At 41.0% G+C, this 19,399-nt stretch overlaps 1 protein-coding gene across 1 annotated transcript in view; it reads right to left on the bottom strand.

The window, feature by feature from the left end:
* The window catches only part of ret (ret proto-oncogene receptor tyrosine kinase), a 129,444-nt gene that overhangs the window by 17,960 nt on the left and 92,085 nt on the right, over positions 1–19,399 (bottom strand). Inside the window, exons 7-15 of the mRNA XM_072282676.1 lie at positions 18,659–18,950; positions 14,748–14,873; positions 13,645–13,752; positions 12,383–12,502; positions 10,504–10,760; positions 8,247–8,394; positions 6,545–6,652; positions 2,481–2,692; positions 1,420–1,542 (exon numbers count right to left, since the gene is read on the bottom strand). Of these exons, the coding sequence (XP_072138777.1) occupies positions 1,420–1,542; positions 2,481–2,692; positions 6,545–6,652; positions 8,247–8,394; positions 10,504–10,760; positions 12,383–12,502; positions 13,645–13,752; positions 14,748–14,873; positions 18,659–18,950 (1,494 nt within the window). The remainder of the gene's footprint in view (positions 1–1,419; positions 1,543–2,480; positions 2,693–6,544; positions 6,653–8,246; positions 8,395–10,503; positions 10,761–12,382; positions 12,503–13,644; positions 13,753–14,747; positions 14,874–18,658; positions 18,951–19,399) is intronic.

The raw sequence follows: 19,399 nt of genomic DNA, 5'->3' as shown, positions 1-19,399 counted from the left end.
CACTTTCTTTTTCATCTATGGGGTTTCTTGTGGCATTTTCCCCTTTCGATTATTAACAGTAATATTGGAAAGAGGAAAATGCCACAAGGAGATGAGGAAGGAAGAGACATCAAGACATTATGGGAGAGGTGAGCAAAAGTCCTGATCACTGAGATGAGCTTTGCAAATGTTTTTGAGAAGAATGAATTAAAGAAGCTTGAGGAAGGTATTCTGAAGGGCATAAGATAACAGAAGAATCTTCTACCTCTGAGGGAAAGGAGATGATGGATGAATATACATATGAAAGATCAGATTTATGATTTAAAGGAAGGGAATAGAATTCTCGTGACAGTGAAAAGAGGAAGTGGTGATTTCATATCTAGCCATATCATTTAAATCAATGCATCAAACATTCTGCTCAATGTAAAATTAAATTAAGTGCATTTGGTAAAACTATGGGTTGGATGCAAAAAAAAATCACAATAAAGTAGACAGGAAACCCAACCACTTCTCCATTGTCAAAATCCTCTCTCTGCCTGGAGTGGCTCTCTGACACTACTGGCCCAGACCCTTACTCATCTCCCCATCACACCTTCCCTTTGTTACGGCCATAACCACATTTCAAAAGTGCTTTGTTGATTGTGAAGCACTTTGGCTGTGAGAGGCACTGTGTAAATCAGTCTTTCTTAAAAGACAGCAAAGCCTTGCACATTAACAGCACCTTTGTCATGCATTTAAAAATAGTCAATATAATTTCCAGCCAATAAAATATTGTTCAGAAACTTGGCAGCCATTTGCACTCAACCAGCTAAGACAGCAAAGTGATCATCTATGCTGGCTCTGTAAATAAGTGAAAAATATTGGTTTAACAACTATCCAAAAGATAACACTTCAGACATGAGGGTTGAACTTAGCACCTTCTGACTCAGAGGTAAGGTCACTACCCACTACACCAATAATAGACACTGTTCACAAAATGGCCTTCTGCTACAAGCAGTCAGCAATAAACACAGTGTTGGTCATTACCAATAATAATTTTGCCCAAAGATCAAGTTCAAGTTTATTGTTGTTCAACTGTACATATTATACAGCTAAATGAAATAATGTTCCTCCAGGACCAAGGTGCAAAACACAATACATGTATCACATACAACATATAAAATAATGTTAACATATAAAAAATATCCTGTAGATGTACAAGTTGATATAAAGTGCATATATCGTATATAGTTAAATATACAACAGTATAATGCTGCTGGTGCTGTCATAACTAGTGTGCGCTAGGTGGTAGCAAAGTGTTCAGAAGTCTCCCATCTCACAGTTTCAATGTTGAAACTGTGGAAGGGTTATGCACAAGAAATGTCAGTTTGCACACAATGGGAGTCATATAACCAATGTTGGTCTTTCAGACGATGAATGAATAAAGAAGGTATACAATACCTTGCTTCTCTTTACATAAGAGTCCTCCTCATACACATCCCGGGAAAGCCCAAAATCGGAGATCTTCATCTTACGCCCTTCGGCAACCAATACGTTTCGTGCTGCCAAGTCACGATGAACAAGCTAAGAAAATAACCGAGAACAGGCAGAGTTAAAAATTAAACTGTGAGCTTAGAAGATCTGTGAAGATGACAGTGGAAGACCTTTGTTAAGTGGAGGTACAGAGTGCGATTGTTCACTTCTTATCTCAAGAGAATGACAAACAGCATGCATGTTACTATTAGAGCTACCTCAGTATAGCAATGCTATGACCACTTAGCACCACAATGGACTTTGTGTTTTTTTGTTCTAATGATGCTCTTGTAAAAATTGATTTTATGTTTTTATTTTATGAATGCTGTTTATCGGATGTTGCAAACCCTTGATGCAGCTACAAGTTTTTCATTGCACCTGTGGATACATGCACTTGTTTACATCACAATAAACTTGATTTTGACAAGTTGCCCAAATGATTGCATTAGTGTGTTCAGAGTAATTTAGAGTAAGGTTTCATGAATGGGTTAGTAGTTAATGCCCCTTCTTATAAACTACCAATATAAGATTAACCCAGGTTCAATTCCCGCCACTGTCTGTATGGAGTCTGTACATTCTCCCTGTGACCTCATGGGTTTCCTCCGAGTGCTCTGGTTTCCTCCCACATTCCAAAGATGTAAGGGGTAGTGGATTAATTGGTCACATTGGGCTGGAAGGACCTGTTACTGTGCTGTATCTCTAAATAAGTAAGTTCAACTTACTGGGGAGCATGTTGTGGACTCGCAGAATCACAAAGGATATGAACATCCCAGCAAAGTCAAGCTAGTGTTTTGAACCAGAATCCCAACCTCTGCTGGTCTGAATTGACTTGAGTTTGACTTAAGCTCTGCAGTTTCTGATGCTACCAAGAGGGCCAAGAATTCAGCTAATCTCATGAAGAATGACTCATAGGTAAGACTGAGATATAAATGCACTTTTTTTTTGTTGAAATGTCACAGGGGTCGGCAACAAATAAGATTAAAGTTTACCTTCATTTCAGCCAGGTATTGCATTCCTCGGGAGATCTGCCAGGCAAAGGATATCAAGTCTCCCATGGTCAGGGCCCGTTCATCTGGATTATCCAAATAACTGGAGTTCCGATTGCCTTCGCCCAGATAACTGGGACCGACCTTACGGCTCTCCCTCAGGAAACTTCTCAGTGATCCATATTTGGCATATTCCACAATAAGATAGAGAGGACCTGCCAAGGAAAGAAGCAGGATTCTCCCAGTCTCTCTATACTGTCTTTTAAAGATTAGCTTTATTTGTCATATGTGCATTGAAACAAACAGTGAAATGTGTCATTTGCATCAACGGCCAACATTGCCTGAGAATATGATGGGGCAGCCTGCAAGTGTTGCCATGCTTCTGGTGCCAACAGAGCATGCCCACAACTTAACCCAAACTAATGTAAGGGGGTTTCGTCTCTTATGTTACTGCATAGGCTAATTAAAATGGCTCCTTTGTTATGTTAAACGCTGAGAAAGTTTTTGCGCTAGCAGCTTGTTTTGGGTTAGGAGTGTGATAAGAATATGTTACAAACCAATTGGGATAGTTGTTATGTTTTTGGTGTATTTGAAGATACTGTATGCGCGGGGTTTTGGGGCAGAAGGCGGGAGAGAGAGAGACAGAGGATGGACCAGGTGCTGTGAGTCCGCTAACGGGGTCGGGCCCTGAGGATGGTGTTCGGCGAGGAGAGGAGACGGAGACGGACTCGTGTGGAGCGTCTGGTCGACCACCGTTGTTGGTCCCAGGCGGCCGGTCGAGGTGGTCCGAGGGGTCGCAGGGTGAAGAAGAAGGGTCCTGAGCTCCAACTGTTTGTGCACTAAGATATTGAATTTTAATAAGTGTGGCGCCTTTTATTTTCCTTTTATATTTTATTCTCTATTAATTATATAGTTCCAGTAATATCTATAAACTAAATTATTTAATCGTATCTGGTGTATTGTCTGTTATTTGGGCGGGGTGGGGTACATCACACAGCATCCACACAAACTAATTACCCAGTTTGGCGGGGCCGAGAGCTGTTTCCCCAGACGACAGCGAGCCGAGCGACCCTGAGGTTGGCCAGGAGGCTACACTAACTTTAACCCATATGTGTCTGGAATGTGGGAGGATACCAGAGCACTCGGAGAAAACCCATGTGGCCATAGGGCGAACATATAAAGTCCTTAAAGAAAGTGGCTGAAATTGAACCCAGACCTCCAAATTGCTGGTGCCTTGCTCCCGTGCCACCCACCAGTGCCACACCACAAATGGATTGATTCCATGGCTCTAAGGTTAAACGTGAGTAGGTTAGGACTAGCACAGTGGAATTGATGAGGAAAGGCAATAGTCCTCTCCTGCTGGGTGGGAATAGGTATGTCTGCCTGCCTTCTTTCCCCACTGTTCCAGCCCATCAACCCCAATACCCAACCCCTTGCTAAACCAAGTCGCAAGAACATTGGGTATGGGTCATATCGAGCAGACTCACTCACTCGAGTGAGACAGTGAGGCCAGCTGCCAGCCGTTCGTCCCCTGCCTGTTCACTCTCCCATCACCGCTGTTTCTGTGACCTCTCCCACGCACTGATTTTATTCATTTCTTGTTTACACAGACAGTACAGCACACAGTGGGCCTTTCAGCCCATGGTATTTATAGACCCTGTTGTAACCTGGGGACCATCTGCATTCTGTCTAACCAGTCCATGCGAGTGTTTATGCTCTGCACAAGTGTCCTCCCACACATCTCACCCTTGCAATTTCTCCTTCTATTCCTTCATCATGATGCATCAATGCACTTCCTCTTGAATTTATCTTCACCTTCACACACCCCCAAAGCCCCCGAGGACCCTGTGATTTCAGTCTCTGAGGCTGATGTGAGAGCATCCTTCAGGAGGGTGCATCTGGCTCTGGCGGGGTATCTGGCCGAGTGCTAAAGACCTGTGCTGATTGACTGGCTGGGGTGTTCACCAATATCATTAATCTCTCACTTCAACAGACTGGGGTTCCCATTTGCTTCAAGCTGGCTTCAGTTATACCGATGCCCAAGAAGAATATGGTAACCTGCCTCAATGACTATTGTTCAGTAGCACTTACATCCACTATGGTGAAGTGCTCTGAGAGGTTGCTGATCAACCATATCAACTCCTGCCTGAGGAGCAACTTGGAACCGCTCCAATTTGCCTACATCTCAATAGGTCAACAGCAAATGCCATTTCAATGGCTCTTCACTCAACTATAGAACATCTGGACAGTGAAGATGCATACATCTTTACTGTCCATGAGGCTCTTCACTGATTGCAGCTCAGCATTCAATACCATCATCCCCTTAAAACTAATCAATAAGCTTGAAGTTCTAGGCCTCAATATCTCCTTATGCAATTGGATCCTCTACCTCCTCAATTGCAGACCCCAGTAAGTTTACATTAGCAGCAACATCTCCTCCACAATCTCCAGCACAGGTGCACCACAAGGCTGTGTGATTACCCACCTGCGCCACTCATTTTACACTTATGACTGTGTGGCTAAGCACAGCTCTACTGCCAAATTTAAGCTTGCTGATGACACCACTATTGTTGGCTGAATCAAACGTAGTGGCAAATCATCTTAAGATGGAGATTGAAAACACAGCTGAGTGGTGCCACATCAACAACCTCTCATTCAATACCAGCAAGACCAAGTCACTGATTATGGACTGCAGGAGGAGGAAACCGAAGGTCCATGAGCTAGTCCTCATCGGAGAGAATCAGAGGTGATGTCAGCAACTTTGAATTCCTCAGTGTTATCATTTCAGAGGATCTGTCCTGCGCCTAGCACGTAAGTGCAATTATGGAGAAAGCATGGCAGTGCCTCTACTTTCTTAAAAGTTTGCGAAGATTTGGCTTGTCATCTAAAACTGACAAACTTCTATAGATGTGTGGTAGAGAGTATATTGATTGGTTGCATCATGGCCTGGTATGGAATAACCAATGCCCTTGAATGGAAGAGCCAACAAAAAGTAGTGGACACAGCCCAAACCATCACAGGTAAAGCCCTCCCCACCATTGAGCAGATCTACATGGAGCATTGTTGCAGGAAAGCAGCATGCATCATCAAGGAACCCCACCATCCAGGACATGCTCTCTTCTCGCTGCTGTCGCCAAAGTGGTGGTACAGGAGCCTCAGGACCCACACAACCAAGTTCAGGAACAGTTATTACCCCTCAACCATCAGGTTCTTGAAACAGAGGGAATAACTTCACTTGCTCCATTACTGAACTGTTCCCACAACCTATGGACTCACTTTCAAGAACTCTTAATATCATGTTCTTGATATTAACTTTTTCTTATTTATCATTTCTTTTCTTTTTGTATTTGCACATTGGTTATTTGCCCATCCTGCAGTCTTCATTGATTCTACTGTGATTGCCCACAAGAATAAGTCTCAGGTTTGTATATGGTGGCAGATATGTAATTTGATAATGAATTTACCTTGCCTTTTGAACATTTCTCTCAACTACACACAAGTCTCAGCACACCATGGGTCAAGAGGTTTCTGCTAAATTCCTGCTTGCATTTATTAGTGATTTCCTTATTCAGTATTTTATACTATAGTTACTTCATAATTTACTTCTATGCTTAATCTCACCCCAACCTTTAAAATAAATGGATTATATCTTTATTTAAATAAATGTATCAGGATATAAACAAAGTTACAAAATGCTGCTCATTTGAAAGGCCTAGATAGAGTGGATGTGGAGAGGATGAGTCTAGGACCAAACGATACAGCCTCAGAATAGAGGGACATCTATTTAGAACAGAGATGAGAAGGAATTTCTTTAGCCAGTGGGTGGTGAATTTGTGGAATTCGCTGCCACTGTGGTGTCTAAATATTTGAGTATACTTAAAGCGGAGTTTGATAGGTTCTTAATTTCTAAGGGCACCAAATGTTAAAAGAAAAAGGCAGGAGAATGGAGTTGAGAGGGATAATAAATCAGTCATAATGGGATGATAGACAAGACTCAATGGGCCAAATGGCCTAATTCTTACGGTCTTATGGTTGTATTATCACCTATGTATGCTGTATTTTCTTACCGTCCTGACTGCAGGCTCCATATAGTTTGATGATATGAGGATGGTTCACTTGTTTCAGGAGGTTGAACTCTGACAGAAGATCTCGTAGCTCACTCTGAGACGCATTCTCTGCCGGATAGAACAGGGAATAAAGTTAATTGCAAGACAACGCCCATTGCATGCAACTTCCACTGTAACACAGCATGCATTGGCAGTAGCAAGCTGCATTTATTTGAAATACTGTACATTTGAAAGTTCTTCAGAGAACTGTAATCAAAACAGGACCATAAATCAGGTAATGTTTTCTTCAAATTCCCCTCAAGAATTAAAATCTCGGCTGGTTTTCCAGTACTGTATGAAGGAAGTGTGGTACTCTCAAATGTGCTGTCTCTCATTAGTGAGATTAAAATGAGGTCGATCCTCATTTCAAGGCTGACAATAAAGATACTGTGCAGAAGTTCTCCCCAGTCTTTGAGGCAATAAGTATTTATTGATACCATCAAAAAAAAACCTGGCCATTACAGCTTCTTGTGGGGTCTTGCCTTGCAGCAACTAGCTCCTACAGTTCCAACATTTGCACTCAAAACTGGGATTCAAGCACTTTGAGGATGAAAAGTGCTATTCAGATGCAAGCCTTTCAGTTATTCTCCTTCCTCAAGCCAGCAGGTCAGACAGTCTGGATCCTTCAGTGAGTGCTGTGATCAATTCCCTTAGGGAATGTAACCTATATAAGAGATGAGCCAGGCAGTACTCAAGTGTCTGTATCTCATTCCCATCAGAGTATAATCAGAGGCAAGATGGGACTTTTTTCAGTAGTTATTCTGATCTGCCTGATAGAGAAGAAAAATTTGTCATTATACGAGGAAAGGTTGGGAGTGGATCTGATTGGAGAGCACTAGAGAAATACAGAACCAAAACATGCCCTTTGACCCAGCATGTAGAAACCATCAAACACAGATTTGCACTCTTCCTACACAAATCCTTCGTTGTTCTGCTCACCTGACCATCATCGTCCTTAGATTTGCCACTCACCCACACTCTAGGGGCAAATTACAGTGGCCAATTAGCCTATAGTTGACACGTTTTTTGGATGGGAGAGAAAACTGGAAGAGTTGGAAGAAGACCATGCAATTCCTGGAACAATGTGAGAACTCCCACAGACAGCAGCAGAGCCTGAGTCACTGGAACTGTGAGGCAGCAACTGAATGGCGGAGATATGGGGGAAAAGTTTGTCATCGTGACATCTTCACACTATGGTGTCATCCAAAGTGTTAGCACAGGCTTGATGAGCTAACTGGTCTCCTTGGAGACGCAAGAGACAGCAAATGCCAGAACCTTTAGCAACAATAGCCTGCTGGAGAAATTCAGTGGGTTGAGAAGCACTTATTGGGGATGGGGGGGAGGAATTATTGATATTTTGAGTCGAAACCCTGGACTGGTCTCTTTCCCTGCCACATCATTTAATAGTTATGCATTTTGTGCATCGATTTGTAAGCCACACTTCGGATAAAAATTACTGACTAATCAGTTTGCTGGTCTCCTGGCAAGATTCCAATTCAGAATGAAGTCATATATATGTAATCAGGATACTTTCAGTTCCACCGATAAACATCTTTAACCACAAGACTGTCTTGCACCTGGGAGCCAAATCTACTTGGTACCGGCTGTAGGACGTTACTGTGTTTGCATATCGCAATAACACTTGGAAGACATTCAGCCTAACCTTTTAACATTTTGACAGCCACGGTGGTATAGCCTGCTTTGCCCTTGAGTTTGAATGCCGTAGCCTTCACGACTCTCCCGAATTCTCCTTCCCCAAGAGTTTTGCCCAGGACCAGATTCTTCCTTGCAAACTCCCACTTGGGGTCCTCCTATCACAGAAAAAGATACACAGCCACTTAAAACAGCTGAGACATAGGATCCTAGTCCACTAATGATGTCAGCATTAATTTCAAGAAATCCATAAACTGAACTATCACCTCACAGATAATAAGCATGAATGATTTAATTCAAAATTAAATCTCTTGTTATCACTTTTCATGTGGCCGATGAGGAAATGGAAATTATGTCCTATATGAGGATGATGCCTGCTCATAGATGCAAATGATAGCCTATTTGGCAATTATGATCCAGATTTTACTGTTGTATTAATGGCAAGATATTAACAATCACTGTCAGTGACCTCCGTGAAATTGACAGGAGCTATAGGATTTCAGCCCATGTGTGGTTTAATGCAGAAGTCAGGAAGTTGCTGTCAGGGATTCAAAGCTCCTCCACTGGCTCTCTGCCTGACTTGGCAGACAGACAGAAATTTTTCATAAATTAACATAAAAAGAAATTAACAGTCCAGACAGAAGCTAATGTGCAGAAAGAATGGGTGGGCTTGAATCAGACACTTGATCATTATGTTCTGCACTGAAATGTCTACTGCGCAAGGTGGATGAAGCCACTGGGCACTTTGCATTGAAATTTGGCTGGACTTTTTAGAATGGAAGAGAAGTGAAAGTCTTTCAATCCAATGTTTGTGACTCTTGACAACTTTCTAAACCATGCAACATTGGATGCCGAGTGGTTGAGAGTATTTTCAAGAAATATTTGTGGACCCAGGTAATTGAGAGGAAGCAGGGAGGAGTAATGCTTTCTAAGGTAGAAAGTAAGCAGAACTGAAGCTCCAAATGACTTGCTTCCTCTCCTATCCATTAGTGAAAAACAACAAAGAAAAAATACAGATACTTGAAGTCTGAGAAGAAAACAGAAAGTATTGGAAATACTCAGCAGAGCAGTCTGCAGCTACAGAGAGAGAATCTGAGTTAATATTTATGTTGATGACCTTTCATTTCAAAACTAGGAAAAGTATATTTTAAGTTGCAAAGACAGGGGAGGGCTGGAGAGAACAAAGTGGATGTTCCTGATAGAGTCAAAGCCAAAAGAGACCTAATAACATAAATGCCGCCAGTGTCAGCTGAGAGAGGATGGTGAAGGTTTGATCATGGCAGCTGATAAGTCTGAAGGACTTGTGAGTAGAAAGAGGTAAATGAGGACTGAAATGAGAGAAAAAACAATGCTGAAACAGGGAGATCAGAGCACAGGAACTGAAGAGGACACCAAAAGCACACAGTGGTTCAGGCAGCATCTGTGGAGGGAGAAAGCCTGGGGTAATGTTGCAGGCTGCTAAACTTCCAATTGCCAGACATATTAATTTTCATTTCTACTCTCAACCTGAACTGTCTGCCTTTGGCTACTTACATATTCACAATGAATTCCAACATCTCAGCTTCCGAACTTACAGACAATAGCCTTCAGGACTCAAGAACAAAATCAGTAATTTCAGGTAACCAACCTTTCCAGTTTCTGTCAGAACCAGACAGATCTGATGAAGAGTCACTCATTGTGTCTTTTTCCCCACTCCATAGATGTTGCATGGCCTGTGGAATATTGACTGCTTTATTTTAAATCTTCCTCAGCTGTAATGTTCTATACCTCATATATTTCAGAGCTGTCTCTTTCTCTGGCTCTCTCCCCCACTTCTGTCCTCCCTTACTTGCCTTTCTTCACAAATCCTCCTGACAGATCCATTGTGATGAACAATCCATCTAACCCACCATCATTTCAGCCATTCAGTTCTCTCTAGGTCTCCAGCTTATTACAGATGTTCTCTCCATCCTCCCCTCTTCACTGCAACTCAAATGGAGTCCGTTTTCCTAACTTCTCCTCATCGTTAACTTGAAATATTTCTCTCTCCGCGGAAGCTGGCTAAGCTCCTGAGTATTTGCTACATTTTCCACTTATATTCGTTATGTGTGGTGTTAATGAATCAGCAAACATAGATCTAAATATTTAATGATGTTGTTGAAAACTTTGGATATAAACACCCAAGGATCAAAATGAACCAGTATTATGTGTAAGGCTTATGCAAGCTCTGCTTTCATCAGACTGATCCTTAAAAGGCTCAGCAGAAAATTCAATAAAATGGCACTCACTGGTATCTTGAAGGAATCCACAGCCACTTGGTTTTCCATGGAATCTATAGAAGGCCTCCGGATATTATTGGAGGAGTAGCTGATTGGATAAGCCTGAGCTGGCCTCCTGAAGGTCATTTCTGCTGAAGCGATGGGGGGCTTGGGAGTGGTTTTATGGTATCGGTGAATGAAATAGGAGGAAAGCAGCACAGACAGGATGAAGGACAACAACACCGCAGCTGCAATAATGGTTTTACACAGATCATCGCAAGCCTCCCCTGTGAATGAAATGGAACAGAAAACCCCATGATGGTTCCACCAAATGATTAACATCAATGCACCTTCCTGCAGATCTACACCGAGCACCTTGCCGAGAGCTGTTACTTTTCACCCACCTTATCATTAATTTAACATAACAGTAAACATAATGACAACCTTTCTCCCTGTATCTCTACCATATAACTGCTTCCTCACAGTTCCAGTGACCCAGGTTCAACCCTGACCTCCAGTGATGTCTGTGTGGAGTTTGCATGTGCTCTCTGTGGTTGTGTGGGTTTCCTATGGATGCTTCTGTTTCCTTCCACATCCCAAAGACACGGTGATTTATATGACTACCTCACTATTTTGCTGTCTTTTTGCAATACTTTTTAATATTTTTTACTGTAACATAGCAATTTCTACATATTGCATTGTACTGCTGCTGCAAAATAGCAAATTTCACGACATACACTTTGTGGCTAGTTTATTAGGTACGTCGGTACACTTGCTCAGTAATGGAAATATCTAACCAGCCAATCATGTGGCAGAAACTCAATGCATAAAACATGCAAATATGGTCAAGAAGTTCCACTGTTCAGACCAAACACTAGAACGTGGCAGAAATGTGATCTAAGTATACTTAACCGTGGAATGATACTTGGTGCCGGACAGGATGGTTTGATTAATCAGAAACTGCTAATTCCTGGGATTTTCATGCACAACAGTCTCTTGAGTTTACAGAAAAACAAACAAAAAAAAAATCCGGTGAGCTGCAGGTCTGTGGGCAAAAATGCCTTGTTAATGAGAGAGGAGAATAGCTAGACTGGTTCAAGCTGACTGGAAGGCAACAGTGACTTGAATAACCACACATTACAACAGTGGTGTTTAGAAGAGCATCTCTGAATGCACAACAAGTTGAACCTTGAAGTGGATAGGGCATCAGCAGCGAAAGACCACACCGGGATCCACTCCTGTACCTAACAAAATGGCCACTCACTGTATGTCAGTGATAATAAATTCGAATCAAATTCTGATAATTGGTAGCTGTAAATTGCTCAAATGTGTAGCTGACTGTCAGATACTGAAAGAATTGATGGGAATGGGGGAAGAATATGCTCTGAAGAATAGATCATTAGTAGAGGAATGGGATTGCTCTAGATTTGATGGGCTGAATAGCATCCTGTGTTGTAAAGAAACCTAAATGGGAGATACACAAGTATGCTTTTGGATATCTTGTGGTGAGCTGATGCAACTAGTTTGTGGCGGTGACGTCCTTTAGACCAGAGGTTAAACTGGAGGCAATTCGTTTCAGCATTTCACTGACTCCTCCTCGAGCAGTCAGTATTGGTGATTGTGAAAGGTGGTGTACAGAATGGCACCATGTGGTGGAGTGGAATGAGATGCTATCTTTTACCATCTTTCATTTGATATAATCATGAGTTAAACCCCCAACTCCCATTTGTTCAATTGCACTTAACAGAAAATACATCAGGACATTGCCCACATGATAGAAGATGTACACACGGGATGCCAGTATCTTCTGACATTCCCAACCACTTTGTGGGACCACTGTGCTCACAAATTGGAGAAAATTTACCCCTTATTAGCTAGTGACAAAATATAGTCCCAGCAATAAACGTACCAACAAAATCGTCCTTTTGGCAGATGCATTTGTTTTCGGAGTAGCACACACAAGTTCCAAAGCCTCCTTTAATTCCTCCCAGCTCTCCAGGTTCAAATCCACCAACGACTTTTTCCCCCTCTAAATCAATCATTAAACAGAACACATGAGGCAGGTTTATGGAGGAAAGCTATTATTGCTATTAGAAAAAACTCATCTTTTCCTCAATTACTCAGCTATCTGTTTTCACTTTCCAACATAAATTGTCCTTGGTGTTTATTTCTCCATCCTGTCAAGTTCCTGTTCTGGGCTGGAATGCCAAGAAGAAGCCAGACATTGTGAAATTTGACATGTCCTTATCTGAATGTGCACATCTGACAGCATAGCTCAAGGAAGGAACGGGGGAGAGCTGTGAGGATTGAGCAGACCCTCCCCCATATATATCACTGATGTGGGTTGTGGGAGGAAAACAGTTCAAAGCTGATGTGTTTTCTGCAAATAATGAGATAACTGCAGTTCAACAATTTTGGTTGCATAGGAAAAACAAAGTTGAGGAAAATGTATTAAAACCTATTGAATATTGAAAGGCCTAGATAGAGTGAATATTGGGCAGATATGATGAAGTCCTGAAGGGTTTTGGCCTGAAATGTCGACAGTTTATTCCTCTCTATAGATGCTGCCTGCCTTTCTGAGTTCTTCCAGCATTTTGTGTGTGTTGCTCTGGATTTCCAGCATCTGCAGAATGCCTTGTAATTTAAAGTTTAAAGAGAACAATTTAAAATGCAAGTAGGGAATGGAGTCTTGCTGAGATTATAGGGAGTGTGGGTATGGGGCACCACTGAATTTAACCGCAGTGCAGGAAACAGGACCAGATGAGCCCGATGCCAAACCATTGGAACTTATGAAACAACAGATAGCAAATTATCACAATTTTACTCCACTGCTTTGCTGCTGCTGATGCTGGTAAAATATATTGGAGATGGAGTCTGGGCCAGAAAGGACCGAAGTATAGATCTGTGAAATTAAAAGGAGCAAGAGAAAGAGGGTGTGGAAGTATGAAGATGTAACAGAATGGAGCAAGACCAAAAAGAAGATTGGGTTTAGACAAAATGCTCAGACTATCTGCATACTTTTATTGGACGGAGGAATAGAATTAGATAAATGGCAAAGGGATCCAGAATCTGAACATAACTGAAAACAGTTTGTGTCACATGCAACTATTTGTTCTTTGTGATAAACTACTGGAGATTTAGTATGCAAAAGTACGGGTTGTGATTCCATACCTATGCAGTCCTGTGGACACGTTCCCTTCTTCTGCTCCACCACATCACAATATCCATCAGGGCAGCTGGAGAGATCTGATGAGCAGGTAGAGTAATTTTTGGATATTCCTGCAGGGATAAATAAAAGACTAGAAATGTCACATCAACTAATCAACGAGACACTGTATTCACTAATATGCAGTTGGATTTTGAATAACATACAGTGGTGGATTGATATGTACCATACTTTATCGGTTGGGTTGAGTTGTTGCAATTTACTTGCATACGTTTCATCTCCATGCAAGGAGACATTGTCATTCTTGCATGGTGACAAAATGCTTGCAAGTAAATTGCCAAGGCTGGAGAACAATTCAACCCAACCATCAACACCCAAGCTACACATCTTCTGAATTATTTCTAATGATATTCATTCTATGTACAGGCCATCCTGTCCATAGACCTCAACTTTCTGAACTTGCCATTCCAATGTATTGTTCTGTTCAATTCCCTCTCATGTATTTAAGTTAATTTCATCTCAATGAGTTTGCACTCTCTGTGAAAGATTCTGGTATTCAGCTTACCAAAAGCCTTAGAAACATCTTTTAGTATTGTGCACATTTGAATACTAGGAAGCACCATGTTTGGCTGAAGGGTCTTTTTCCATGCCGTATTACTGTACACCTGTCTCAATTTAGATTGTCTTAAAAATCAGGAAGAACTAGAAGTTTGGGAGACATGGTTTTCGAGTTTGATGTCTCTTGGTATGATCTTTGGTGTGATATGAGAAAGCAAAGCTTTATGATATTTTAACTAATAACAACCTTGCTGTGGACCTGCCACTTTCAATACTTCAATTATGAAGCTTGATCCTACAAACACTGTCCGAAGATAGATGAGGGATCAATTGCCCTATCTTCATCTCTTCCAAATTTTACTGAACTACTTTTTTGTCCTGCCTTACAATAACAGGCTGCCAATTTATTTCTAAGATGTGAAAGCATTAAATAATTGTCAACACTAATACTGTTATGAACCCTGTTGATTCATTCAGGAATTAGTAAGATCCATAATAAACATGCCAAAAAAAAGAACTATTGTGTGGAATTATTACTGAACATCCTTACCCTTCTCATAGCCCTGTCGCCACTGACATCTCCCAGTTAATGTTCCAGGTCCACCACATTCCTCACACTCTGAGCGCTGCTTGTTTGTTGCACAGATTTTGGGGCAATTATTATTTCTCTCCTTGTCTAGGGAGAAGAAATGCATGTTAATTGGAATTAATTTCTGCCCTGGTTCAAGTTTTCCTTTGCGTGCTATGTGGAACATCGTCGTTTAACATTATATGCTGTCATTCTGAATTAAAAACAGCAGTGGAGTGAATTACTTTTGGGTGGAAACATCAACTGATCTCTTACAAGAGGAGTAATGGGTCTCAGTGTGCCTTGTAAGAACTAGAATGGTCCACATTTTTACACATTCATTAATTAAACTAGCTCCTCTTTAAACACCACAATAATCTAGCTTCGGGGTGGACAATTTCAGAGACTTATTGTGGTCTCCTGCCATAATTTTTTAACACCAGAATGCCACCAATGCCTGTGTTAACTAACCTTCTATAGATGCACAGTGGAGAGTATCCTGTATGTTTGCATCATGGCCTGGTATAGGAACACCAATGCCCAAGAACAGAAAAGCTTAAAATGGAGTGGATGCGGCCCGGACCATCAGAGACAAAGGCCTTGACACCCACTGAGAACATTTACAAGAAGCACTGCCACGAGAAAGCAGTTTCCATCATCGTGTACCCCCATGGTCTCTTCTCACTGCTGCTATTGGGAAGGAGGTACAGGAGCCTTAGGTCCAACATCACCAGTTTCAGGGACAGTTATTACCCTCCATCAGGCTCCTGAGTGAGTGTAGGTAGTTTCACTTACCTCAACATTGAACTGATTCCACAACTTATGCACTCACTTTCGAGGACTCTACAGCTCATGTTCTCAGTATTATTTTTTGGGGTTGCACAGTTTGTCTTCTTTTGCACATTGATTGTTTGTCAGACTTTTTGTGTGTAGTTTTTCATTGATGTTATTGTACTTCTTTATTCTATTGAGAATGCCCACAAGAAAATGAATCCCACGGTTGAAAGTGGTGACATAAATGTACTTTGATAATAAATTTACTTCGACTTTGAACTATTGATAATTATGCCACTTAGTAGCTCAGCAAATGTGGTATGAGGGGGCTTGAATTGGATGGAGGGAGTAGTTTTTCATTTTTACTCTTTGTCCAGTAGTTCTGCAACATATTATTTACCCCAGTACTTTTGCACCATATACAGCATATATGAATGGCAAGGCTGGCATTTTTTGCCATGCTTAATTGTTCTTATCAAACACATCCAGTATCCCTTTCACTGGCTGGCACTAAATTGTTTGCAGAGGTTTTATGATAGATAGACATGAACTGTGGCAGAATTCTTGTGCACTCCGCTGCACTGGTCAGTCAGCAATCCTAAAGGAATCAGAAGTGAATCTGAAGACCTTCGACAATGTTCCGGATGCTTATATCCACACTATGGAACAAATGGGTTCGATGGGATTACTATCAAGGACATATACAGTATACAGAAAGGTGCCGGATAAAGTGCCAGTAACATCATGACGGATTCCACTCACCCTGCTCATGGACTGTTTGTCCCATTCTCGTCAGAGAGGAGGCTATGTAGCACCCATGCCGGGACCATCAGAGTCAAAAACAGTTACTTTCCCCAAACAGGATGGCTGATTAACACTTCCACCCACTAACCCACCCCTCCATACCACCCACCACCACTATTTTATCATTTTCTGTCAGGCACCTTAGTGCCTGTAGTGCCATTTTATGGATATACGATCAATCTATGCATACAAGCTATTTTATGTATTTATATTTATTGCTGTTTTTTCATTGTTGTGTGTTTTTGTGCTGCCTTGAATCCAGAGTAACAATTATTTTGTTCTCCTTTACACATGTGTACTGGAAATGGCATTAAACAATTTAAATCTTGAATCTTGAATTTACACTTTCTGCTTATCCTGCATAAATGGTGGTGAACTGTGCAGACTTGTTCAGCAGGATGTGAAATCACTCCATGCATTTATATCATGGCCATATGCCAATATGCACCAAATATTAATTTGCCATGACTGATTTGCCGAGGTTGTAAAGTCAGCCAATGCAGAAAGTATAGTATGTTAATATGTCTGTACCAGGTTTGAAATAAGACTGAATGAATGTTGTGGGATTTATATTCATAATTAAGATTCCTGCTCTAGTACTCCAGAAGAATCTCACCATAAGAATTTAAAACACCAGAATTAAAATGTGTTATCAATAGAAATGGCTTATTGGATTGCATTTATAAACAGGTTCACCAAAAAAAGTGGTGGATACAACCCAGTCCAACACAGGCAAAGCCCTCCCCAAATTGAGCACATCTACAAAGACCACTGCTACAAGAAAACAGCATCCATCAGCAAGGACCCCCACCATCCAGACCATGCTGTCTTCTCACTACTACCATGGGCAGAAGATAGAGGAGCCTGAAGTCCCATGCAACCAGATTCAGGGACTGTTATTACACTTCAACCAGCAGACTCCGAAACGAGTGTGGATAACTTCATTCACCTCAATACTGAACTGATTCTACAACCTATGGGCTCTCTTTCAGGACTCTACAACTCATGTTCTCAGTATTATTAATTTACAGTTTTGTTTATTTGCACATTTGTCTTTATCTGGAAACTGGTTGTCAGTATTTATGTATAGATTTTCATTAGTTCTATTATATTTCTTTATTTTCTTGTTATTGAATCTCAGAGTAATATATGGTGGTGTAGGCATACTTAGATAATAAAATTACTTTGAACTTTTGAACTATCATTCTTCAGGGATGGATTTCAGCTATGGGTCAGGTTTAGATAGGATTCCAGTCCTACAGTGATGAGGTCCATCATTAATTGTCTCTGAAGTGATGCTACACAGTATTTGGTTGCATCAAACCATCTCAGACTATCTAGGGAGCAGCAATAAGTAGTAAACTAAAGTAATTTTATTTATTATTAAGGCACATGTATGTCACTGCATACTGCCCTGAGATTCATTTTCTTGTGGACATTCACAGTAATTACCAAGAAACACAACAGAATCAGTGAAAAGCTGCACTAAAATTAAGACGGACCAACACCAGTGTGCAAAAGGCAACAAACTATGCAAATACAAAAAAGGGGAATAATAATAATAATAATAATAATAATAAATATTACATTTTGAGAACATTTAAGTTGCAGAGTCCCTTGAAATTGAGTTCATTAATTGTGGAATCAGTTCAGTGATGGTGTAGGTGAAGTTATCCACTCTAGTTGAGGAACCTGATGGTTGAAGGGTAATGTTGGAATTGTCTTTTTCAGCAATGCCTGGGAATTGTTTTCAAAAACATCTCCCCAAATGGGTCATAAGAATAAACAGGAGATACACCACTTCCCCCCTCCCCATGCAATCTATCAGTTTTGCCGTTCCATTTACAAATACTGCCCACATTTCACAGATCGGTCATACTCTTTGAAGTACACATTGACAGATAAAAGAAGCCTTGGCCATAATGCTCTGACATTCATTAAGATCATTGTAGTGTATTTAATATTTCAGTAATAATAAAGTAATACTGTAAATATATTGTTTCATTGAGCATTCTTGTTTGTTTACATAATTCATTAGGGGTTATACGCAAGAAGTATGTGAATGGCAAACTTTTTCACACCACCATGTCACATGTCAGCGCTTCACTGAAGTAGAACTAAGTACACGAGTATCCCTGGGCTCCTGTGTTTTCCTTTCAATTAGCTTCTGGACTTACAAAGCATGACAATCATGAATCATGGTGGTACAGTCCTGCTCCATCATTTCTCTTCACTCTCATGGACAACAATGAAGGAAGAGACTTAATAAAGAAGACAAAGCAATGAGTTCAAAATAAAAAAAGCATGATACTCACATTTACCCTCCAGTGTGACAATAATATTGGTCTTTGCCTCTTCCTTGCTCAGTGATTCATTAACAATGACAATGTAATGAAGTTTGACGCATGTGGTGTTCCTAAGCATCTTCACGTCACTGACGTACAGGATCCCAAATATATCTTCGGCTTGCTTCAGAACCCCTATGATAGATGAACAGCCTTTGTCCTGTTGTGTGACGTTCTCTTCGCTTTGGATCACTGGCACCAGTGAGTAGGTTATGCTTAAAGCTTGAAAGTTCTGACAGTTTGCGATGCAAATTCTTCCAATCTGTAATTGACAACCAAGAGTTAAATAGACCACAGATAACACCCCATCTATTGAGCACAATTTGACATTGGTTAACATTCCCACCTCTGAGATGGAACGTAGAGGGTTCAAACCTTTGGTTTAAAGATGAGTTTTATTTGTCACATATACATCAAAACATACAGTGCAATGCTACATTTGCATCAAAGTCCAACACAGTCCGAGGACGTGGGGCTAGCTACTATGCTACCAGGTTACCCATGATTTTATTTAAAAGTTATTCATGTGATGTGATGTGGATGAAGATTTGAGCTCAACAGTTGGGAAGTTATTTTGCAGTTTTATAAAACTCCAGTTAGGCCTCATCTGGAGGATTGCGTTAATTTCTGGTTGCCCCATTACAGGAAGGACGTTGAAGCCTTGAAGAGGGTGCATAAGAGGGTTATCAGGATGCTGCCTGGATTAGAGGG

The sequence above is a fragment of the Mobula birostris genome, chromosome 18 (assembly GCF_030028105.1).
Source record: "Mobula birostris isolate sMobBir1 chromosome 18, sMobBir1.hap1, whole genome shotgun sequence".
Lineage (NCBI taxonomy): Eukaryota > Metazoa > Chordata > Chondrichthyes > Myliobatiformes > Myliobatidae > Mobula > Mobula birostris.
The sequence above is the reverse complement of the archived record's forward strand: the minus strand, read 5'-3'. Positions and strand labels throughout refer to the sequence as shown.